The 21,703-nt window shown below is 46.4% G+C and overlaps 1 protein-coding gene across 2 annotated transcripts in view; it reads right to left on the bottom strand.

The window, feature by feature from the left end:
• fez2b (fasciculation and elongation protein zeta 2b) overlaps positions 1 to 21,703 on the bottom strand; it is a 50,398-nt gene that overhangs the window by 14,930 nt on the left and 13,765 nt on the right. For both annotated transcript variants that reach the window (XR_013789469.1, XM_079531967.1), the window contains exons 5-6: positions 11,012 to 11,139; positions 10,488 to 10,616 (exon numbers count right to left, since the gene is read on the bottom strand). Coding sequence is in view for 1 of the 2 variants with exons in the window: in XM_079531967.1 (XP_079388093.1) it covers positions 10,488 to 10,616; positions 11,012 to 11,139 (257 nt within the window). In the remaining variant the exon portion in view is untranslated. The remainder of the gene's footprint in view (positions 1 to 10,487; positions 10,617 to 11,011; positions 11,140 to 21,703) is intronic.

Below are 21,703 nucleotides of genomic sequence, written 5' to 3'. Positions count from 1 at the left end.
GCGGTGGCCTTTTTCCACCACCGACCGACACAACAACATCCGGGCATGACAACACACATAGCAGTTTGTCATTGTAACACGCCATTACGGATATTTGGATCTTCAAAGTAAGTGTTACGCGCAATAAAACCTTAGCAGTACGCTATCGAGGGATTAATTAATGCTGGCGGTTAAAGTACTAAGAACCTAACATCTGTCTTAACCCATTCTAGACGGAAACCCCTTTTGGTGTTTTAACTCAGCATTATGCTATACTTTAGCTATTGAAAAATAGCAGACCTACGAGCTTGTAGGTCTGCTATTTTATAAAAATCGTAAAAATGCGGCACAAATGGGTTAATGATTAACCCATTTAGACCTGACACTAGATTAATCAGAAAAAACCCATGTTTCTGTCAGTGGTTCTCAAACATTTTCATGTCAAGGAGCCCTAGAAATAATATGTATTTGGCCGCCGACCCCCATCTGAAAATATATCGTTCCAGGCCTAATACATGTAATTCTGGGGGTCCTTGACATGAAATAGTTTGAGAACGACTGACATGGAAACATTTTCAGAAAACTGTCATGATTTAGACGACATCAGTAGAACCGTCCTCACGTCTAAACGGGTTCATCAGTAGAACCGTCCTCACGTCTAAACGGGTTCATCAGTAGAACCGTCCTCAGGTCTAAACGGGTTCATCAGTAGAATCGTCCTCAGGTCTAAACGGGTTCATCAGTAGAATCGTCCTCAGGTCTAAACGGGTTCACCTATAGAACCGTCCTCAGGTCTAAACGGGTAGAACCGTCCTCAGGTCTAAACGGGTTCATCAGTAGAACCGTCCTCAGGTCTAAACGGGTTCATCAGTAGAACCGTCCTCAGGTCTAAACGGGTTCATCAGTAGATCCGTCCTCAGGTCTAAACGGTTCATCAGTAGAACCGTCCTCAGGTCTAAACGGTTCATCAGTAGAACCGTCCTCAGGTCTAAACGGTTCATCTGTAGAACCGTCCTCAGGTCTAAACGGTTCATCAGTAGAACCGTCCTCAGGTCTAAACGGGTAGAACCGTCCTCAGGTCTAAACGGGTAGAACCGTCCTCAGGTCTAAACGGTTCATCTGTAGAACCGTCCTCAGGTCTAAACGGGTTCATCAGTAGAACCGTCCTCAGGTCTAAACGGGTTCATCAGTAGAACCGTCCTCAGGTCTAAACGGTTCATCAGTAGAACCGTCCTCAGGTCTAAACGGGTAGAACCGTCCTCAGGTCTAAACGGGTTCATCTGTAGAACCGTCCTCAGGTCTAAACGGGTTCATCTATAGAACCGTCCTCAGGTCTAAACGGGTTCATCAGTAGAATCGTCCTCAGGTCTAAACGGGTTCACCTATAGAACCGTCCTCAGGTCTAAACGGGTTCATCTATAGAACCGTCCTCAGGTCTAAACGGGTAGAACCGTCCTCAGGTCTAAACGGGTTCATCAGTAGAACCGTCCTCAGGTCTAAACGGTTCATCAGTAGAACCGTCCTCAGGTCTAAACGGGTTCATCAGTAGATCCGTCCTCAGGTCTAAACGGTTCATCAGTAGAACCGTCCTCAGGTCTAAACGGTTCATCTGTAGAACCGTCCTCAGGTCTAAACGGGTTCATCAGTAGAACCGTCCTCAGGTCTAAACGGGTTCATCAGTAGAACCGTCCTCAGGTCTAAACGGTTCATCTGTAGAACCGTCCTCAGGTCTAAACGGGTTCATCTGTAGAACCGTCCTCAGGTCTAAACGGTTCATCTGTAGAACCGTCCTCAGGTCTAAACGGGTTCATCTGTAGAACCGTCCTCAGGTCTAAACGGTTCATCTGTAGAACCGTCCTCAGGTCTAAACGGTTCATCAGTAGAACCGTCCTCAGGTCTAAACGGTTCATCAGTAGAACCGTCCTCAGGTCTAAACGGTTCATCTGTAGAACCGTCCTCAGGTCTAAACGGGTTCATCTGTAGAACCGTCCTCAGGTCTAAACGGTTCATCTGTAGAACCGTCCTCAGGTCTAAACGGGTTCATCTGTAGAACCGTCCTCAGGTCTAAACGGGTTCACCTATAGAACCGTCCTCAGGTCTAAACGGTTCATCTGTAGAACCGTCCTCAGGTCTAAACGGGTTCATCTATAGAACCGTCCTCAGGTCTAAACGGTTCATCTGTAGAACCGTCCTCAGGTCTAAACGGTTCATCTGTAGAACCGTCCTCAGGTCTAAACGGTTCATCTGTAGAACCGTCCTCAGGTCTAAACGGTTCATCTGTAGAACCGTCCTCAGGTCTAAACGGTTCATCTGTAGAACCGTCCTCAGGTCTAAACGGTTCATCAGTAGAACCGTCCTCAGGTCTAAACGGGTTCATCTATAGAACCGTCCTCAGGTCTAAACGGTTCATCAGTAGAACCGTCCTCAGGTCTAAACGGGTTCATCTATAGAACCGTCCTCAGGTCTAAACGGTTCATCTGTAGAACCGTCCTCAGGTCTAAACGGTTCATCTGTAGAACCGTCCTCAGGTCTAAACGGTTCATCTGTAGAACCGTCCTCAGGTCTAAACGGTTCATCTGTAGAACCGTCCTCAGGTCTAAACGGTTCATCTGTAGAACCGTCCTCAGGTCTAAACGGGTTCATCTATAGAACCGTCCTCAGGTCTAAACGGGTAGAACCGTCCTCAGGTCTAAACGGGTTCATCAGTAGAACCGTCCTCAGGTCTAAACGGGTTCATCAGTAGAACCGTCCTCAGGTCTAAACGGGTTCATCAGTAGAACCGTCCTCAGGTCTAAACGGGTTCATCAGTAGAACCGTCCTCAGGTCTAAACGGTTCATCTGTAGAACCGTCCTCAGGTCTAAACGGGTTCATCTGTAGAACCGTCCTCAGGTCTAAACGGGTTCATCAGTAGAACCGTCCTCAGGTCTAAACGGGTTCATCTGTAGAACCGTCCTCAGGTCTAAACGGGTAGAACCGTCCTCACGTCTAAACGGTTCATCTGTAGAACCGTCCTCAGGTCTAAACGGGTTCATCAGTAGAACCGTCCTCAGGTCTAAACGGGTTCATCAGTAGAACCGTCCTCAGGTCTAAACGGTTCATCAGTAGAACCGTCCTCAGGTCTAAACGGTTCATCAGTAGAACCGTCCTCAGGTCTAAACGGTTCATCAGTAGAACCGTCCTCAGGTCTAAACGGTTCATCTGTAGAACCGTCCTCAGGTCTAAACGGTTCATCAGTAGAACCGTCCTCAGGTCTAAACGGTTCATCTATAGAACCGTCCTCAGGTCTAAACGGGTAGAACCGTCCTCAGGTCTAAACGGGTTCATCAGTAGAACCGTCCTCAGGTCTAAACGGGTTCATCAGTAGAACCGTCCTCAGGTCTAAACGGTTCATCTGTAGAACCGTCCTCAGGTCTAAACGGGTTCATCAGTAGAACCGTCCTCAGGTCTAAACGGGTTCATCAGTAGAACCGTCCTCAGGTCTAAACGGTTCATCAGTAGAACCGTCCTCAGGTCTAAACGGGTTCATCTATAGAACCGTCCTCAGGTCTAAACGGGTTCATCAGTAAAACCGTCCTCAGGTCTAAACGGGTAGAACCGTCCTCAGGTCTAAACGGGTTCATCTATAGAACCGTCCTCAGGTCTAAACGGGTTCATCAGTAAAACCGTCCTCAGGTCTAAACGGGTAGAACCGTCCTCAGGTCTAAACGGGTTCATCAGTAGAACCGTCCTCAGGTCTAAACGGGTTCATCAGTAGAACCGTCCTCAGGTCTAAACGGGTTCATCTGTAGAACCGTCCTCAGGTCTAAACGGGTTCATCAGTAGAACCGTCCTCAGGTCTAAACGGGTTCATCAGTAGAACCGTCCTCAGGTCTAAACGGGTTCATCAGTAGAACCGTCCTCAGGTCTAAACGGGTTCATCAGTAGAACCGTTCTCAGGTCTAAACAGGTTCATCAGTAGATCCGTCCTCAGGTCTAAACGGTTCATCTATAGAACCGTCCTCAGGTCTAAACGGGTTCATCTATAGAACCGTCCTCAGGTCTAAACGGGTAGAACCGTCCTCAGGTCTAAACGGTTCATCTGTAGAACCGTCCTCAGGTCTAAACGGGTTCATCTGTAGAACCGTCCTCAGGTCTAAACGGTTCATCAGTAGAACCGTCCTCAGGTCTAAACGGGTTCATCTGTAGAACCGTCCTCAGGTCTAAACGGGTTCATCAGTAGAACCGTCCTCAGGTCTAAACGGGTTCATCAGTAGAACCGTCCTCAGGTCTAAACGGGTTTAAGAGCAGAAAGGAAAACCCAGTAAATTCTGCAACAGAAAACGTTATGGAACAGGATGAGGTCACGGTGAGGTCACGGTGAGGTCACGCACTGAAAAAAAAGAGGAAAAATGAAAATACAAAATAATAGAGAGACAGAACAATGAAAAGATAAAGTAAAAGAGAGAAAAAACAAAAAAATAAGAAAGACTCGACAGACAGACACTTGACTCAGAGCGGGAAACAGGCCAGCTGTCTCTGTGGAGAAACAAACAAACAGGACAAATAAAAACTAAAAAGATCTCAGAGAACCAGGAGAACAGAAAGACAGAACCAGGAGAACAGAAAGACAGAACCAGGAGAACAGAAAGACAGAACCAGGAGAACAGAAAGACAGAACGATGAGAACAGAAAGACAGAACCAGGAGAACAGAAAGACAGAACCAGGAGAACAGAAAGACAGAACGATGAGAACAGAAAGACAGAACCAGGAGAACAGAAAGACAGAACCAGGAGAACAGAAAGACAGAACGATGAGAACAGAAAGACAGAACCAGGAGAACAGAAAGACAGAACGATGAGAACAGAAAGACAGAACCAGGACAACAGAAAGACAGAACCAGGAGAACAGAAAGACAGAACCAGGAGAACAGAAAGACAGAACCAGGAGAACAGAAAGACAGAACGATGAGAACAGAAAGACAGAACCAGGAGAACAGAAAGACAGAACCAGGAGAACAGAAAGACAGAACCAGGAGAACAGAAAGACAGAACCAGAAAGACAGAAATACAGAAAGACAGAACCAGGACAACAGAAAGACAACAGAAAGACCACAGAAAGACAGAACCAGGACAACAGAAAGACCACAGAAAGACCACAGAAAGACCACAGAAAGACAACAGAAAGACCACAGAAAGACAACAGAAAGACCACAGAAAGACCACAGAAAGACCACAGAAAGACCACAGAAAGACCACAGAAAGACAGAAAGCCAACAGAAAGCCAACAGAAAGACCACAGAAAGACCACAGAAAGACCACAGAAAGACCACAGAAAGACCACAGAAAGACCACAGAAAGACCACAGAAAGACCACAGAAAGACCACAGAAAGACCACAGAAAGACAACAGAAAGACAACAGAAAGACAACAGAAAGACCACAGAAAGACAACAGAAAGACCACAGAAAGACAACAGAAAGACAACAGAAAGACCACAGAAAGACAACAGAAAGACAACAGAAAGACAACAGAAAGACAACAGAAAGACAACAGAAAGCCAGAAGGTGAGGGTGAAGACACGGAGACAGAGGCAGCTCAGAGAAAAGGGGGCGGGTCCACCTGTTTGTCCTCTCCTGGGCTGCCGAAAGTCTGACGGAGGCCGTTCTGAATGACCTGGGACACGCCCCCCAAGGAGAGGAGCTAAGGGAGCAAGGAAGGAAGGAAGGAAGGAAGGAAGGAAGGAAGAGAGGAGATAAGGCAGTGACAATATGCACAGGGTTAAACCAGTATAGGCGGAAATCTATGAAGCCGATCTACAAGTTCCCAGTGAGTCTATGAAGCCGATCTACAAGTTCCCAGTGAGTCTATGAAGCCGATCTACAAGTTCCCAGTGAGTCTATGAAGCCGATCTACAAGTTCCCAGTGAGTCTATGAAGCCGATCTACAAGTTCCCAGTGAGTGATCTACAAGTTCCCAGTGAGTCTATGAAGCCGATCTACAAGTTCCCAGTGAGTGATCTACAAGTTCCCAGTGAGTGATCTACAAGTTCCCAGTGAGTCTACAAGTTCCCAGTGAGTCTACAAGTTCCCAGTGAGTCTACAAGTTCCCAGTGAGTCTATGAAGTTCCCAGTGAGTCTACAAGTTCCCAGTGAGTCTATGAAGTTCCCAGTGAGTCTACAAGTTCCCAGTGAGTCTACAAGTTCCCAGTGAGTCTACAAGTTCCCAGTGAGTCTATGAAGTTCCCAGTGAGTCTATGAAGCCGATTAAGTTCCCAGTGAGTCTATGAAGTTCCCAGTGAGTTCCCAGTGAGTCTATGAAGTTCCCAGTGAGTTCCCAGTGAGTCTATGAAGTTCCCAGTGAGTTCCCAGTGAGTCTATGAAGTTCCCAGTGAGTTCCCAGTGAGTCTATGAAGTTCCCAGTGAGTTCCCAGTGAGTCCCCAGTGAGTTCCCAGTAGTTCCCAGTGAGTTCCCAGTGAGTCCCCAGTGAGTCCCCAGTGAGTCTATGAAGTTCCCAGTGAGTTCCCAGTGAGTCTATGAAGTTCCCAGTGAGTTCCCAGTGAGTCCCCAGTGAGTTCCCAGTGAGTCTATGAAGTTCCCAGTGAGTTCCCAGTGAGTCTATGAAGTTCCCAGTGAGTTCCCAGTGAGTCCCCAGTGAGTCCCCAGTGAGTCTATGGAGTTCCCAGTGAGTCCCCAGTGAGTCCCCAGTGAGTCTATGGAGTTCCCAGTGAGTCCCCAGTGAGTCCCCAGTGAGTCTATGAAGTTCCCAGTGAGTCTATGAAGTTCCCAGTGAGTCTATGAAGTTCCCAGTGAGTTCCCAGTGAGTTCCCAGTGAGTCCCCAGTGAGTTCCCAGTGAGTTCCCAGTGAGTCCCCAGTGAGTTCCCAGTGAGTTCCCAGTGAGTTCCCAGTGAGTCCCCAGTGGTTCCCAGTAGTTCCCAGTGAGTTCCCAGTAGTTCCCAGTAGTTCCCAGTGAGTTCCCAGTAGTTCCCAGTGAGTTCCCAGTGAGTTCCCAGTAGTTCCCAGTGAGTCCCCAGTGAGTTCCCAGTGAGTTCCCAGTAGTTCCCAGTGAGTCCCCAGTGAGTTCCCAGTAGTTCCCAGTAGTTCCCAGTGAGTCCCCAGTGAGTTCCCAGTAGTTCCCAGTGAGCTCCCAGTGAGTCTATGAAGTACCCAGTGAGTTCCCAGTGAGTTCCCAGTAGTTCCCAGTGAGTCCCCAGTGAGTTCCCAGTGAGTTCCCAGTAGTTCCCAGTGAGTCCCCAGTGAGTTCCCAGTGAGTTCCCAGTAGTTCCCAGTGAGTCCCCAGTGAGTTCCCAGTGAGTTCCCAGTAGTTCCCAGTGAGTCCCCAGTGAGTCCCCAGTGAGTTCCCAGTGAGTCTATGAAGTTCCCAGTGAGTTCCCAGTGAGTCCCCAGTGAGTCCCCAGTGAGTCGCGACGACGCCAGGCCCAGTCCCGCCCCCTTGCATGACGACGCCAGGCCCAGTCCCGCCCCCTTTCATGACGACACCAGGCCCAGTCCCGCCCCCTTTTATGACGACACCAGGCCCAGTCCCGCCCCCTTTCATGACGACACCAGGCCCAGTCCCGCCCCCTTTCATGACGACACCAGGCCCAGTCCCGCCCCCTTTCATGACGACACCAGGCCCAGTCCCGCCCCCTTTCAAGACGACGCCAGGCCTAGTCCCGCCCCCTTTCAAGACGATGCCAGGCCCAGTCCCGCCCCCTTTCAAGACGACGCCAGGCCCAGTCCCGCCCCCTTTCAAGACGACGCCAGGCCTAGTCCTGCCCCCTTTCAAGACGACGCCAGGCCCAGTCCCGCCCCCTTTCAAGACGACGCCAGGCCCAGTCCCGCCCCCTTTCAAGACGACGCCAGGCCCAGGAAATAGTTCCCAATGCATTTTTCCTCATAGACAATTCAAAAAGTATTTATTTAAAGACCTTATAAGCGTCGTACGAAGCCAACTCTTGTCGTGACAAATCATGACAACAAACACAATATTTTGGACCAAACGAATAATTACAAAGAAGAAAAACAACAAATAAAGCCGTTTTCTTCTTCTTTCTAATTCTTTGTTCAGCCCGAAAAATTGTGTTTGTTGTCCTGATTTGTCACGACAAGAGTTGTCTTTGTCCGCGGCGCAAACGTCTTTAAATAAATACTTTCTGAAAAGTCTATGAGGAAAATGAACGGGGATTTATTTTCCGGGTCTCTCGAGGGGGCGGGACTGCGACGCTCTATTTCGACCAATGATAAATAAAGCTTCTAGGAACATCTTTGAATGCAGATTGCGGCCCTAGATGTGTCACAGAGACTAGGGCATTCACTTCTAGTCATTTTTACTAGTTGACTAGTTGCCTAGTTTACTAGTCGACTAGTTGTTTAACCACCTTTTATGTTTAAAAAAAAAAAAAAAAAAAAAACATTTTATTTTTTTGGGAAATAAATATTTGTACATTTAAAAACTGTGTACATTGGTGACTATAACTATAATCTACCTGATATCTACCTGATATTGAGGCCTACAAAATCGGGGAAAAAATAAATAAAAAAATGAACTAGTCGACTAGTACCAGCAAGGTCGACTAGTGGATTTACTAGTCGACTAGTAAACTAGTCGACTAGTTCGACTAGTCGACTAGTAAACTAGTCGACTAGTTGCTTAATGCCTTAACAGAGACTAGATTTTTTGGGAGCGTTTTACTCATTGCTGGCTGTCTGAATACCCCCCCCCCCCCCCTGCTGGCTGTCTGAATACCACAAAAAGAAAAGAAAAGAAAAAAAGTCATTAAAGGACCACTTCACCACTTTTCAACTTCTCTTCCTATAATTGGTCCTAACTAATGTTCATGATAAAATACCACAATTTTTTCCTACTCGGTCTGTGTCTCATAGGAAGGCTGTGGGCAGTTCAGAAACCCGTCCACCAGTGACATCATCGATGGTGAATCCAAGCTAATAGAACCGGCAGGCTTTCTTTTCCTGAAAAGTTGCAATGCAAAAGTTGAAGCCATCGTTCTCACGATAATAAAAATCTAAATAAACAAATCTTGTTTAAAAAAAAATCTGCCTAATGATGATGTCACTGGTGGACGGGTGTCCGAACTGCCCAAAGCCCTCCTATGAGACACAGACTGAGTAGGAAATAATGGTGGCGTTTTATCATGAACATTAGTGAGGACCAATTATATGAAGAGATGTTGAAAAGTGGTGAAGTGGTCCTTTAAGATTTTGACATAATATTAGTTATAGCAGCTTTGAGCCCCAGTTCCAAAATAGCGGGAAAAAGTGGATCTACAAGCTGTCAAGGCGTCGCCACGGGACAGGTTGAGAGCTTGTAGATCAACAGGTTGAGAGCTTGTAGACAGGTTGAGAGCTTGTAGACAGGTTGAGAGCTAACCCTAACCCTAACCCACGGGACAGGTTGAGAGCTTGTAGATCAACAGGTCAACGGGTCGCCACGGGACAGGTTGAGAGCTAACCCTAACCCTAACCCTAACCTAAGAGCTAACCCTAACCCTAACCCACGGGACAGGTTGAGAGCTAACCCTAACCCTAACCCACGGGACAGGTTGAGAGCTTGTAGATCAACAGGTCAACGGGTCACCACGGGACAGGTTGAGAGCTTGTAGATCAACAGGTTGAGAGCTAACCCTAACCCTAACCTAAGCTAACCCTAACCCTAACCCTAACCTAAGAGCTAACCCTAACCCTAACCCACGGGACAGGTTGAGAGCTTGTAGATCAACAGGTTGAGAGCTAACCCTAACCCTAACCTAAGCTAACCCTAACCCTAACCTAAGAGCTAACCCTAACCCTAACCCACGGGACAGGTTGAGAGCTTGTAGATCAACTATTTTTAGCAATTTGTTTGGGTGGGGGGGAAAGAGAAACGGTTTGCCTATAAAGACATTCCCAAACCAGGGTTGCCAGGTTCTGTACGTAGAAGGAGGTTCATTCAATAAATTAAACTAGGGTTGCCAGGTTCTGTACGTAGAAGGAGGTTCATTCAATAAATTAAACTAGGGTTGCCAGGTTCTGTACGTAGAAGGTGGTTCATTCAATAAATTAAACTAGGGTTGCCAGGTTCTGTACGTAGAAGGAGGTTCATTCAATAAATTAAACTAGGGTTGCCAGGTTCTGTACGTAGAAGGTGGTTGCCAGGTTCTGTACGTAGAAGGAGGTTCATTCAATAAATTAAACTAGGGTTGCCAGGTTCTGTACGTAGAAGGTGGTTGCCAGGTTATGTATGTAGAAGGAGGTTCATTCAATAAATTAAACCCATTAAGCTAAGAGCGGTTCTGAGTTCCACAAAACACTAGAGAATGCTGGATAAGAACCCAGCTCCAAAAGAACCCACAGCGTTCACGTGTCATGGACCCAATAACATGAACGTGCGCAACGATAGTCAACGGCCCAGCGCTGGCTCCAGCTGCAATACCAAATTCGGCCAATATGTCCATTTCGCCTCAAGGTTTCCTCCGCGTGCCGTCTCTATTCATATATACTCTAAGGTGGCGGTGCTGTGTGTGTGTCTCACCGTGCCCGGTACGTGCGTGCTCCTGGGGGCGGGGCCCGTGCGGACCTTCCTCTTCCTCCTCAGCAGCTCGCGGTGTTCCTTCTGACGGTTCTGGACGTCGATGAGCAGAGAGATGAAACAGTTCTTCACCTGCACACACACACACACACACACACACACACACACACACACACACACACACACACACACACACACACACACACACACACACACACACACACACACACACACACACACACACACACACACACACACACACACACACACACACACACACACACACACACACACACACACACACACACACACACACACACACACACACACACACGGCTCTGTGTCAGGCAGTTCATTAAAACCTCTTTGTGTGCGTACCGCGTGTGTGCGTTGTGTGCGTGCACGTGTGTGTGTGTGCGTACCTCCTTCTTGTACTCCAGTTCGTCCCGTAGAGCCAGGGCAGTGATCAGTTCCTCGCTGTGTGTGTGTGTGTGCGTGTGTGCGTGTGCGTGTGTGTGTGCGTGTACCTCCTTCTCGTACTCCTGTTCGTCCCGTAGAGCCAGGGCAGTGATTAGCTCCTCGCTGTAGCGACGGATAGACGACTCCACCTCCTCCAGAGTGGACGTCAACTCAGTGACGGACAGCTGTCTCAGCCCTGTCGATCAAACACACAGTCAACTCAGTGACGGACAGCTGTCGATCAAACACAGTCAAACACTGACGATATCGCTAAAACTACATGGACGTCTATTGAGAACGGGGTCAACCAACTGGGACCAACTGGACCGGAAGTAGGTCAGAAATGCATTGGACTCAGGGCAATGGGCAAAACCAATTCTGGACTGGAACCCCCTTAGCCATTGAAAATAGCAGATCTACAAGCTCATAGCGCGGCACCGAGTGGCGCGCTACAAGCTTGTAGATGTGGCGCAAATCTTTTAATATATTTTCTTGCAGAGCAAATGTTTTTAACTCAAATCTTTGCTTCTGTGAATGTGTGTGAATGGGTGAATGTGTGTGTGTGAATGTGTGTGAATGTGTGTGTGAATGGGTGAATGTGTGTGTGAATGTGTGAATGTGTGTGTGAATGTGTGTGTGAATGGGTGAATGTGTGTGTGAATGGGTGAATGTGTGTGTGAATGGGTGAATGTGATGCACACTAGGGCATTAACCAAACGTGATTTTTGATAGTCGACACGAATACCATCAAAATCGATTTATAGTCGATTAGTCGGCGGTAAAATATGATATTTTTTTCCATCCAATCAAGCATTAAAACATCGTGTTCTGAAACGGCCAGCGCGAGTGAAGGATTAACTGCAGAACAGAGCCGTTGAATGCAGGCCGAGTGGAATAGTAAGAGAGTGGCGACACGCTTTGATCTCGCCACAAAGCGGGTGCCTATGGGCTATAGTTCCAAACATAGGAACTATCCCATTGAGATATAATGAGCACTTCCGCATTCCATTGTTACAATGGGAGTCAACGCTAGTGCCGCCACTCTCTTACTAGATTACGCTGAATGCCGCTCTGATTGGCCGAAATTCACATCAGCTGTTAAAAGTCAAGTCAAAGTTGCAAGTCCACAATGACTCACGGATGGACGCGCTGTGAGCTTGTAGATCTGCTATTTTTGATGCGCAAGACCTTTCTACGGCGCAGCATAGCATGTTACGTTGTTGAAAATGTTTGTTCAGTTGGAGAGTGGAGAGTAGACGGAGGAGGAGGAATGAACGATGCGATAATTTTCATACAACCCTAAATGTTCAACAACAAGTTACAACCACAGTTCCTTTGTTTTTTAGAAGGAGCTACAAGCTAGGAGGGGGTTATGATTACATACTAGGCTTGCTAGCTAGCAGGCTTGCCAGGCTATGAATCAGATGATCAACTCCTTCACTCCACCGCTACTATTATAACTATGATCGCGCGGCATAGCTGTTTGTTTTTAATAATGCCGCACGCCTGCACTTTTGTTGGATAAGCATGAAGAAAGATTAATAAGAAAAATAATCATGAAATCACGGGAAGAGCTACTGTAGTTTGACTGTCACCAAACTGGATAGTATTGGGCAGAGTGAGGAGGGAGTCGAGGGACTCCTGCTATACTACTCTACCGGACGAAACGACGACACGTCTCCAATCTAACTTGTTGAACAAACTACAGTAATAAACTCACCAATAGTAAAAGTATTTACACACTGTAGTTGTCCCCATTGAGCGTATGAGCCTATGAGGCATATGCTGTTTGAAAATCTGTCTTAAATGCTGCCAGTGCCACCGCCGCACACCGCACCTACACGAGTGACGGCAAAACCCACGTACAGTCGGCTTGTATATGATATGAAAACAATCAGCCAGGAATGGATTAGTACTTAAGTTGGAGAACTACCAACACAACCACAGAGCTCACAGCTGCATGTCTTCTGTAAAAAAAAAAAGATTTTTGATTTACAGTGTCGACTACCGTTTTGCTATTCGACTAGTCGACTAATCGATTTTTATGTTAATGCCCTAATGCACACATCTATGTAACCTTGGATAAAGGTGCTATATAAATGCACCATTTACCATTTTATTATTTGTGATATCTGTAAAGTTGTTTTTATTTCAAATTGTTCTTCTTTTTGTGTGTATATTATTGTGTGAGGAGCCCAGGAGGAATAGCTGCTGTCAGGTCAGCTGTAACAGCCGATGGGGGGGATCCTAAATAACCCATTTTGACCTGAGATCAGATTCTAAAAATGTCTTTCTGAAAAAAAAAGCTATGTTTCTATGTCAGTCGTTCTTCGATTTTTCAAAAATAGCAGACCTACAAGTTCATAACGCGGCACTCGGTGGCGCGCTACGAGCTTGTAGATCTGCTATTTTTCAATAGCTAAAGCATAACATAATGCTAACACCAAAAGGGGTTCCCGCCCAAAATGGGCTAAACATGTGTAAACATACTGGTGGGAAAATTATACAGGAATTAACCCATTTTTAAAAATAAGAATACATGAACGTTTTCAGAAAACCTTAAGTCAGGTTTTAGGATGCGGTTTTAGAAAAACTGTTGAGCATCCAAGATAGAGATCTGTGTATGTGTGTGTGTGTGTGGTCGCGTGCACGCACTTGCGTAAGCGTACGTATGCGCGCGCATGTGCACAGTATGTGTGTGTGTGCATGACTTGCTATATCACACTTGTTAAATGTTAAGCCATAAATGTAGGTTAACTGTTGGCAAATCCTCTGTGGCCTTATGGCGTTGTGTGTGTGTGCGTGCGTGCGTGCGTGCGTGCGTGTGTGTCAACTGTATTAAAGTGAGATATGCATCAGGGATTATGTAACAGTTGTGAGCGTGCATGTGAGCGTGCATGTGAGCGTGCATGTGAGCGTGCATGTGAGCGTGCATGTGAGCGTGCATGTGAGCGTGCATGCAGCAGTAATTGCTCTGAACTGCCAAACATTGCATAAGAGCTTGGAGCCAGGAATTGATTCTCCATTCATTTTCCTCATAAGACATTTCAAAAAGTATTTATTTAAAGACCTTTTAAGCCTCGTACGAAGCCAACTCTTGTCGTGTCAAATCATGACAACAAACTATTTGTTTTGGGCCGAACAAATAATTAGAAAGAAGAAAATAACGGCAGGTTACAACACTTTTTTTGTTGTTTTTCTTCTTTGTAATTATTTGTTTGGTCCAAAATGTTGTGTTTGTTGTCATGAGTTGTCACAACTCGAGTCCGCGGCGTAACCGTCTTTAAATAAATACTTTTTGAAATGTCTATGAGGAAAAATGCATTTGCGCGAAGAAACGGAAGTGGGGAGGAGGCTCTACTTCTGCTTTATATTTTACTCGTGATCAGAGCTTCCGTTGCTCCAGACTGTATGACGGAAGCATTTATATTTTACTCGTGATCAGAGCTTCCGTTGCTCCAGACTGTATGACGGAAGCATTTATATTTTACTCGTGATCAGAGCTTCCGTTGCTCCAGACTGTATGACGGAAGCATTTATATTTTACTCATGATCAGAGATTCCGTCGCTCCAGACTGTATGACGGAAGCATTTATATTTTACTCATGATCAGAGCTTCCGTTGCTCCAGACTGTATGACGGAAGCATTTATATTTTACTCATGATCAGAGATTCCGTCGCTCCAGACTGTATGACGGAAGCATTTATATTTTACTCGTGATCAGAGCTTCCGTTGCTCCAGACTGTATGACGGAAGCATTTATATTTTACTCGTGATCAGAGCTTCCGTTGCTCCAGACTGTATGACGGAAGCATTTATATTTTACTCATGATCAGAGATTCCGTCGCTCCAGACTGTATGACGGAAGCATTTATATTTTACTCATGATCAGAGATTCCGTCGCTCCAGACTGTACGACGGAAGCATTTATATTTTACTCGTGATCAGCGCTTCCGTCGCTCCAGAGTGTATGACGGAAGCATTTATATTGTAGGCTACTCATGGAAAGAGCTTCCGTAGACACTGTTTGTGCAGAATGTCCCATTTCGCACATTTTCAAATGCATAAAACCCCTTTGAGAATAGCCGATCTACATTTATATAATAGCCGATCTACAATGCAAAGCATTGCGAGCTAGTCGGCTAGTCGGCCATTATATACATTTTGACATGGCCAAAATGTATGTAGGGTTGAAGTTGTCCAAATCTAAATCTACAAATCAACTGGTAACTAAAGTTTTCAAATACTTGTAGTGGAGTAATAGTACAAAGTGTGTCTCCGAGATGTAGTGGAGCAGCATTTCTGCTAGGACCCCCAGATAATTCTAGGACCCCCAGAATTATCTCTATTGGGCCACGGACCCCCATCTCAAAATATGTAGTTCCAGGGACCCCCCACAGACGCAAAGATTTGAGTTAAAAATGTTCGCTCAGAAAGAATAAATATTCAAAGTTTTGCGCCACATTTTCACAATTACAAAAAAAAGCAGACCTACAAGCTCGTAGCGTGGCACTCGATCTGCTATTTTTCAATAGTTAAAGCATAACATAATGCTTAAAACATTTGTTCCCGCAAAGAATGGGTTAAATTTAGAAATGGCACTGTTTTTAAAACGCCAGTGAAATTGACAGCAAAACTAATACGACTTGATAATACTGCACTTTATGCACACGTTACATTAGTATGAATTCTGTATTGCCCTGTAAAAACGCTGCTAAACCATATTTAGATGCACTTTTACACCTTGTTCTGTGTTTCTAGTGTGAGAAACAGAACATCACAATCAGAACTCCCTAACTTCCACCGTAGTCTGAAAACCCACCTCTTCAGACTCCACCATGGCCCGTAGCACTAGCCCCTTAACCCACCTCTTCAGACTCCACCATGGCCCGTAGCACCCTAACCCTAAACCCACCTCTTCAGACTCCACCATGGCCCGTAGCACTAGCCCCTTAACCCACCTCTTCAGACTCCACCATGGCCCGTAGCACCCTAACCCTAAACCCACCTCTTCAGACTCCACCATGGCCCGTAGCACCCTAACCCTAAACCCACCTATTCAGACTCCACCATGGCCCGTAGCACTAGCCCCTTAAACCCACCTCTTCAGACTCCACCATGGCCCGTAGCACCCTAACCCTAAACCCACCTCTTCAGACTCCACCATGGCCCGTAGCACCCTAACCCTAAACCCACCTCTTCAGACTCCACCATGGCCCGTAGCACCCTAACCCTAAACCCACCTCTTCAGACTCCACCATGGCCCGTAGCACTATCGCGAAACGTAGCATTTATCGCGAAACATGCGTAAGCTAAGAACGTGACTAGAACATGTCATTATATAGATATGTTCTAGTCACGTTCTTAGCTTACGCATGTTTCGCGATAAATGCTTTTTTACATATGTGATGTATTCCCATGCTTTTTGTTCTTGCTTATTGTAAATCGCTCTGGATTAAGAGCGTCTGCTAAATGCCTAAATTGTAAATTGTAATTGTAGCCCCCTAAACCCACCTCTTCAGACTCCACCATGGCCCGTAGCACCCTAACCCTAAACCCACCTCTTCAGACTCCACCATGGCCCGTAGCACCCTAACCCTAAACCCACCTCTTCAGACTCCACCATGGACCCCCAAATTGACACTCATTAGCCCGCGGACCCCCATTAGAAAATATACGCTAGGGACCCCCATAAGAGAAGGTTTTTATGTCTCTAGCAGTGACTCTCAACCATTTTAATTTCAAGTACCCCCAGTTTGACATGCATATTAGTCTACGGACCCCCCATTTAATGGCATTTCTATCTCTGGGACCCCCAATTTATATTGTAAAATCAATGTTAATTTAACTCAGAGAGTGTACACTCTCAGAGTTACAGATCCATAAGGGTCCATTTGGTTCCAAACTATCATTTAGTTGGGGTCCCCCCTGGAACTCCCTCAGGGACCCCTGGGGGTCCCCGGACCCCACTTTGGGAACCACTGCCTTAAATAGCACTTTATGTAGACTTAGATAGTATTTTAAACAGACTTATAGGATGTTACGTAGACAGCACTAGAATTGCATTTTATGTAGTCATAGCACTTTATAGTACACATGTATAATATATAATATAGTATAGTATGTATAGTTTACATAGATACTCCGTTACGTTCTTAGCTTACGCATGTTTCATGATAACTACTTTTTATATATGTGATGTATTGCCATACTTTTTTGTTATTGCTTAATGTAAATCGCTCTGGATTAAGAGCGTCTGCTAAATGCCTAAATGGTAGTGTTTTCATGCTTTGTCTCGTAGTGTGCTTTAGTGCTTCACTGCCTGCCTGTTCCCTCTTCGTGTGTTGTGTGAGGACGGCGGATGCTTTAGTGCTTCACTGCCTGCCTGTTCCCTCTTCGTGTGTTGTGTGAGGACGGCGGATGCTTTAGTGCTTCACTGCCTGCCTGTTCCCTCTGCGTGTGCTTTAGTGCTTCACTGCCTGCCTGTTCCCTCTGCGTGTGTTGTGTGAGGACGGCGGATGCTTTAGTGCTTCACTGCCTGCCTGTTCCCTCTTCGTGTGTTGTGTGAGGACGGCGGATGCTTTAGTGCTTCACTGCCTGCCTGTTCCCTCTGCGTGTGTTGTGTGAGGACGGCGGATGCTTTAGTGCTTCACTGCCTGCCTGTTCCCTCTTCGTGTGCTTTAGTGCTTCACTGCCTGCCTGTTCCCTCTTCGTGTGTTGTGTGAGGACGGCGGATGCTTTAGTGCTTCACTGCATGCCTGTTCCCTCTTCGTGTGCTTTAGTGCTTCACTGCCTGCCTGTTCCCTCTGCGTGTGTTGTGTGAGGACGGCGGATGCTTTAGTGCTTCACTGCCTGCCTGTTCCCTCTTCGTAGTGTTGTGTGAGGACGGCGGATGCTTTAGTGCTTCACTGCCTGCCTGTTCCCTCTTCGTAGTGTTGTGTGAGGACGGCGGATGCTTTAGTGCTTCACTGCCTGCCTGTTCCCTCTTCGTAGTGTTGTGTGAGGACGGCGGATGCTTTAGTGCTTCACTGCCTGCCTGTTCCCTCTTCGTGTCTTTAGTGCTTCACTGCCTGCCTGTTCCCTCTTCGTGTGCTTTAGTGCTTCACTGCCTGCCTGTTCCCTCTTCGTAGTGTGCTTTAGTGCTTCACTGCCTGCCTGTTCCCTCTGCGTGTGTTGTGTGAGGACGGCGGATGGACATTTGCATCTTTGCTAAATCCAGTGAATTTACATTGCATTTGTTTGTAATGTCCATTCATACAAAACTCTGATGCTGAGGCATTCAAAGCAACCCCATGTCTTGAGAGTCTGATCGAAACCCTACAAACCCTCCCGCGCGCTCAGATCAGCCGACGCGGAGAAGTACCTTCACTACTTGGCTTTATAAACAAGACAACATCAAAGTGCTTAAAGACTTAAAACTCTCTTAAAGGTCTCTCTCTTTATAAACAAGACAACATCAAAGTGCTTAAAGACTTAAACCTCAGATCTCTCATTGAGATGAGATCTCATTGAGATGAGATCTCAATGAGATCTCAATGAGAGCTCAATGAGATCTCACAGGTGTCAGAATCAGGTCACAGGTGTCAGAATCACAGGTGTCAGAATCAGCAGCAGTTATATTAGTTCAACACATTCTGGGCGGGAACCCCTTTTGGTGTTTTATAACGTTTTTAACTCAAATATTTGCTTCTGGGGGGGGGGGGGGGGTCCGGACTGGAACAACATATTTTCAGATGGGGGGGTCGTGGCCAATTACATATCATTTTTGGGGTCCTTGACATGAAATATTGAGCACCACTGATACAGAAACATGTTCCATTCCCTAGTTTACCATGGCCTTCATAGCCTACCTGTGTACTATGTTCCATTCCCTAGTTTACCATGGCCTTCATAGCCTACCTGTGTACTATGTTCCATTCCCTAGTTTACCATGGCCTTCATAGCCTACCTGTGTACTATGTTCCATTCCCTAGTTTACCATGGCCTTCATAGCCTACCTGTGTACTATGTTCCATTCCCTAGTTTACCATGGCCTTCATAGCCTACCTGTGTACTATGTTCCATTCCCTAGTTTACCATGGCCTTCATAGCCTACCTGTGTACTATGTTCCATTCCCATGGCCTTCATAGCCTACCTGTGTACTATGTTCCATTCCCATGGCCTTCATAGCCTACCTGTGTACTATGTTCCATTCCCGTGGCCTTCATAGCCTAACTGTGTACTATGTTCCATTCCCTAGTTTACCATGGCCTTCATAGCCTACCTGTGTACTATGTTCCATTCCCATGGCCTTCATAGCCTACCTGTGTACTATGTTCCATTCCCATGGCCTTCATAGCCTACCTGTGTACTATGTTCCATTACCATGGCCTTCATAGCCTACCTGTGTACTATGTTCCATTACCATGGCCTTCATAGCCTACCTGTGTACTATGTTCCATTCCCATGGCCTTCATAGCCTACCTGTGTACTATGTTCCATTCCCTAGTTTACCATGGCCTTCATAGCCTACCTGTGTACTATGTTCCATTCCCTAGTTTACCATGGCCTTCATAGCCTACCTGTGTACTATGTTCCATTCCCATGGCCTTCATAGCCTACCTGTGTACTATGTTCCATTCCCATGGCCTTCATAGCCTACCTGTGTACTATGTTCCATTCCCGTGGCCTTCATAGCCTAACTGTGTACTATGTTCCATTCCCTAGTTTACCATGGCCTTCATAGCCTACCTGTGTACTATGTTCCATTCCCGTGGCCTTCATAGCCTAACTGTGTACTATGTTCCATTCCCTAGTTTACCATGGCCTTCATAGCCTACCTGTGTACTATGTTCCATTCCCATGGCCTTCATAGCCTACCTGTGTACTATGTTCCATTCCCGTGGCCTTCATAGCCTAACTGTGTACTATGTTCCATTCCCATGGCCTTCATAGCCTACCTGTGTACTATGTTCCATTCCCATGGCCTTCATAGCCTACCTGTGTACTATGTTCCATTCCCTAGTTTACCATGGCCTTCATAGCCTACCTGTGTACTATGTTCCATTCCCTAGTTTACCATGGCCTTCATAGCCTACCTGTGTACTATGTTCCATTCCCATGGCCTTCATAGCCTACCTGTGTACTATGTTCCATTCCCATGGCCTTCATAGCCTACCTGTGTACTATGTTCCATTCCCGTGGCCTTCATAGCCTACCTGTGTACTATGTTCCATTCCCTAGTTTACCATGGCCTTCATAGCCTACCTGTGTACTATGTTCCGTTCCCATGGCCTTCATAGCCTACCTGTGTACTATGTTCCATTCCCATGGCCTTCATAGCCTACCTGTGTACTATGTTCCATTCCCATGGCCTTCATAGCCTACCTGTGTACTATGTTCCATTCCCTAGTTTACCATGGCCTTCATAGCCTACCTGTGTACTATGTTCCATTCCCGTGGCCTTCATAGCCTACCTGTGTACTATGTTCCATTCCCTAGTTTACCATGGCCTTCATAGCCTACCTGTGTACTATGTTCCGTTCCCATGGCCTTCATAGCCTAACTGTGTACTATGTTCCGTTCCCGTGGCCTTCATAGCCTAACTGTGTACTATGTTCCGTTCCCGTGGCCTTCATAGCCTAACTGTGTACTATGTTCCGTTCCCATGGCCTTCATAGCCTAACTGTGTACTATGTTCCGTTCCCATGGCCTTCATAGCCTAACTGTGTACTATGTTCCATTCCCATGGCCTTCATAGCCTAACTGTGTACTATGTTCCGTTCCCGTGGCCTTCATAGCCTAACTGTGTACTATGTTCCATTCCCGTGGCCTTCATAGCCTAACTGTGTACTATGTTCCGTTCCCATGGCCTTCATAGCCTAACTGTGTACTATGTTCCATTCCCGTGGCCTTCATAGCCTAACTGTGTACTATGTTCCGTTCCCGTGGCCTTCATAGCCTAACTGTGTACTATGTTCCGTTCCCGTGGCCTTCATAGCCTAACTGTGTACTATGTTCCGTTCCCATGGCCTTCATAGCCTAACTGTGTACTATGTTCCATTCCCATGGCCTTCATAGCCTAACTGTGTACTATGTTCCGTTCCCGTGGCCTTCATAGCCTAACTGTGTACTATGTTCCGTTCCCGTGGCCTTCATAGCCTAACTGTGTACTATGTTCCGTTCCCATGGCCTTCATAGCCTACCTGTGTACTATGTTCCATTCCTTGCCTTTTGATATATTGTTCTGTTCTGACATTTTTTATATAATGCTTTTCCTTCCTTTTATCTTTTGCTTTCATTTATCTTCCTCTTCTTTTAGCCTCCATGTATGTTTTTATGCTCTGTGATGTGAAGCACTTTGGTTCCACCTCGGTCGCTGGAAATGTGCTAAAAAAAAAACCTGTGTACTATGTTCCGTTCCCATGGCCTTCATAGCCTACCTGTGTACTATGTTCCATTCCCGTGGCCTTCATAGCCTACCTGTGTACTATGTTCCATTCCCTAGTTTACCATGGCCTTCATAGCCTACCTGTGTACTATGTTCCATTCCCTAGTTTACCATGGCCTTCATAGCCTAACTGTGTACTATGTTCCGTTCCCGTGGCCTTCATAGCCTACCTGTGTACTATGTTCCATTCCCTAGTTTACCATGGCCTTCATAGCCTACCTGTGTACTATGTTCCATTCCCATGGCCTTCATAGCCTACCTGTGTACTATGTTCCGTTCCCGTGGCCTTCATAGCCTAACTGTGTACTATGTTCCGTTCCCATGGCCTT

The sequence above is a fragment of the Electrona antarctica genome, assembly GCF_951216825.1.
Source record: "Electrona antarctica genome assembly, contig: scaffold_103, whole genome shotgun sequence".
NCBI lineage: Eukaryota > Metazoa > Chordata > Actinopteri > Myctophiformes > Myctophidae > Electrona > Electrona antarctica.
The sequence above is the reverse complement of the archived record's forward strand: the minus strand, read 5'-3'. Positions and strand labels throughout refer to the sequence as shown.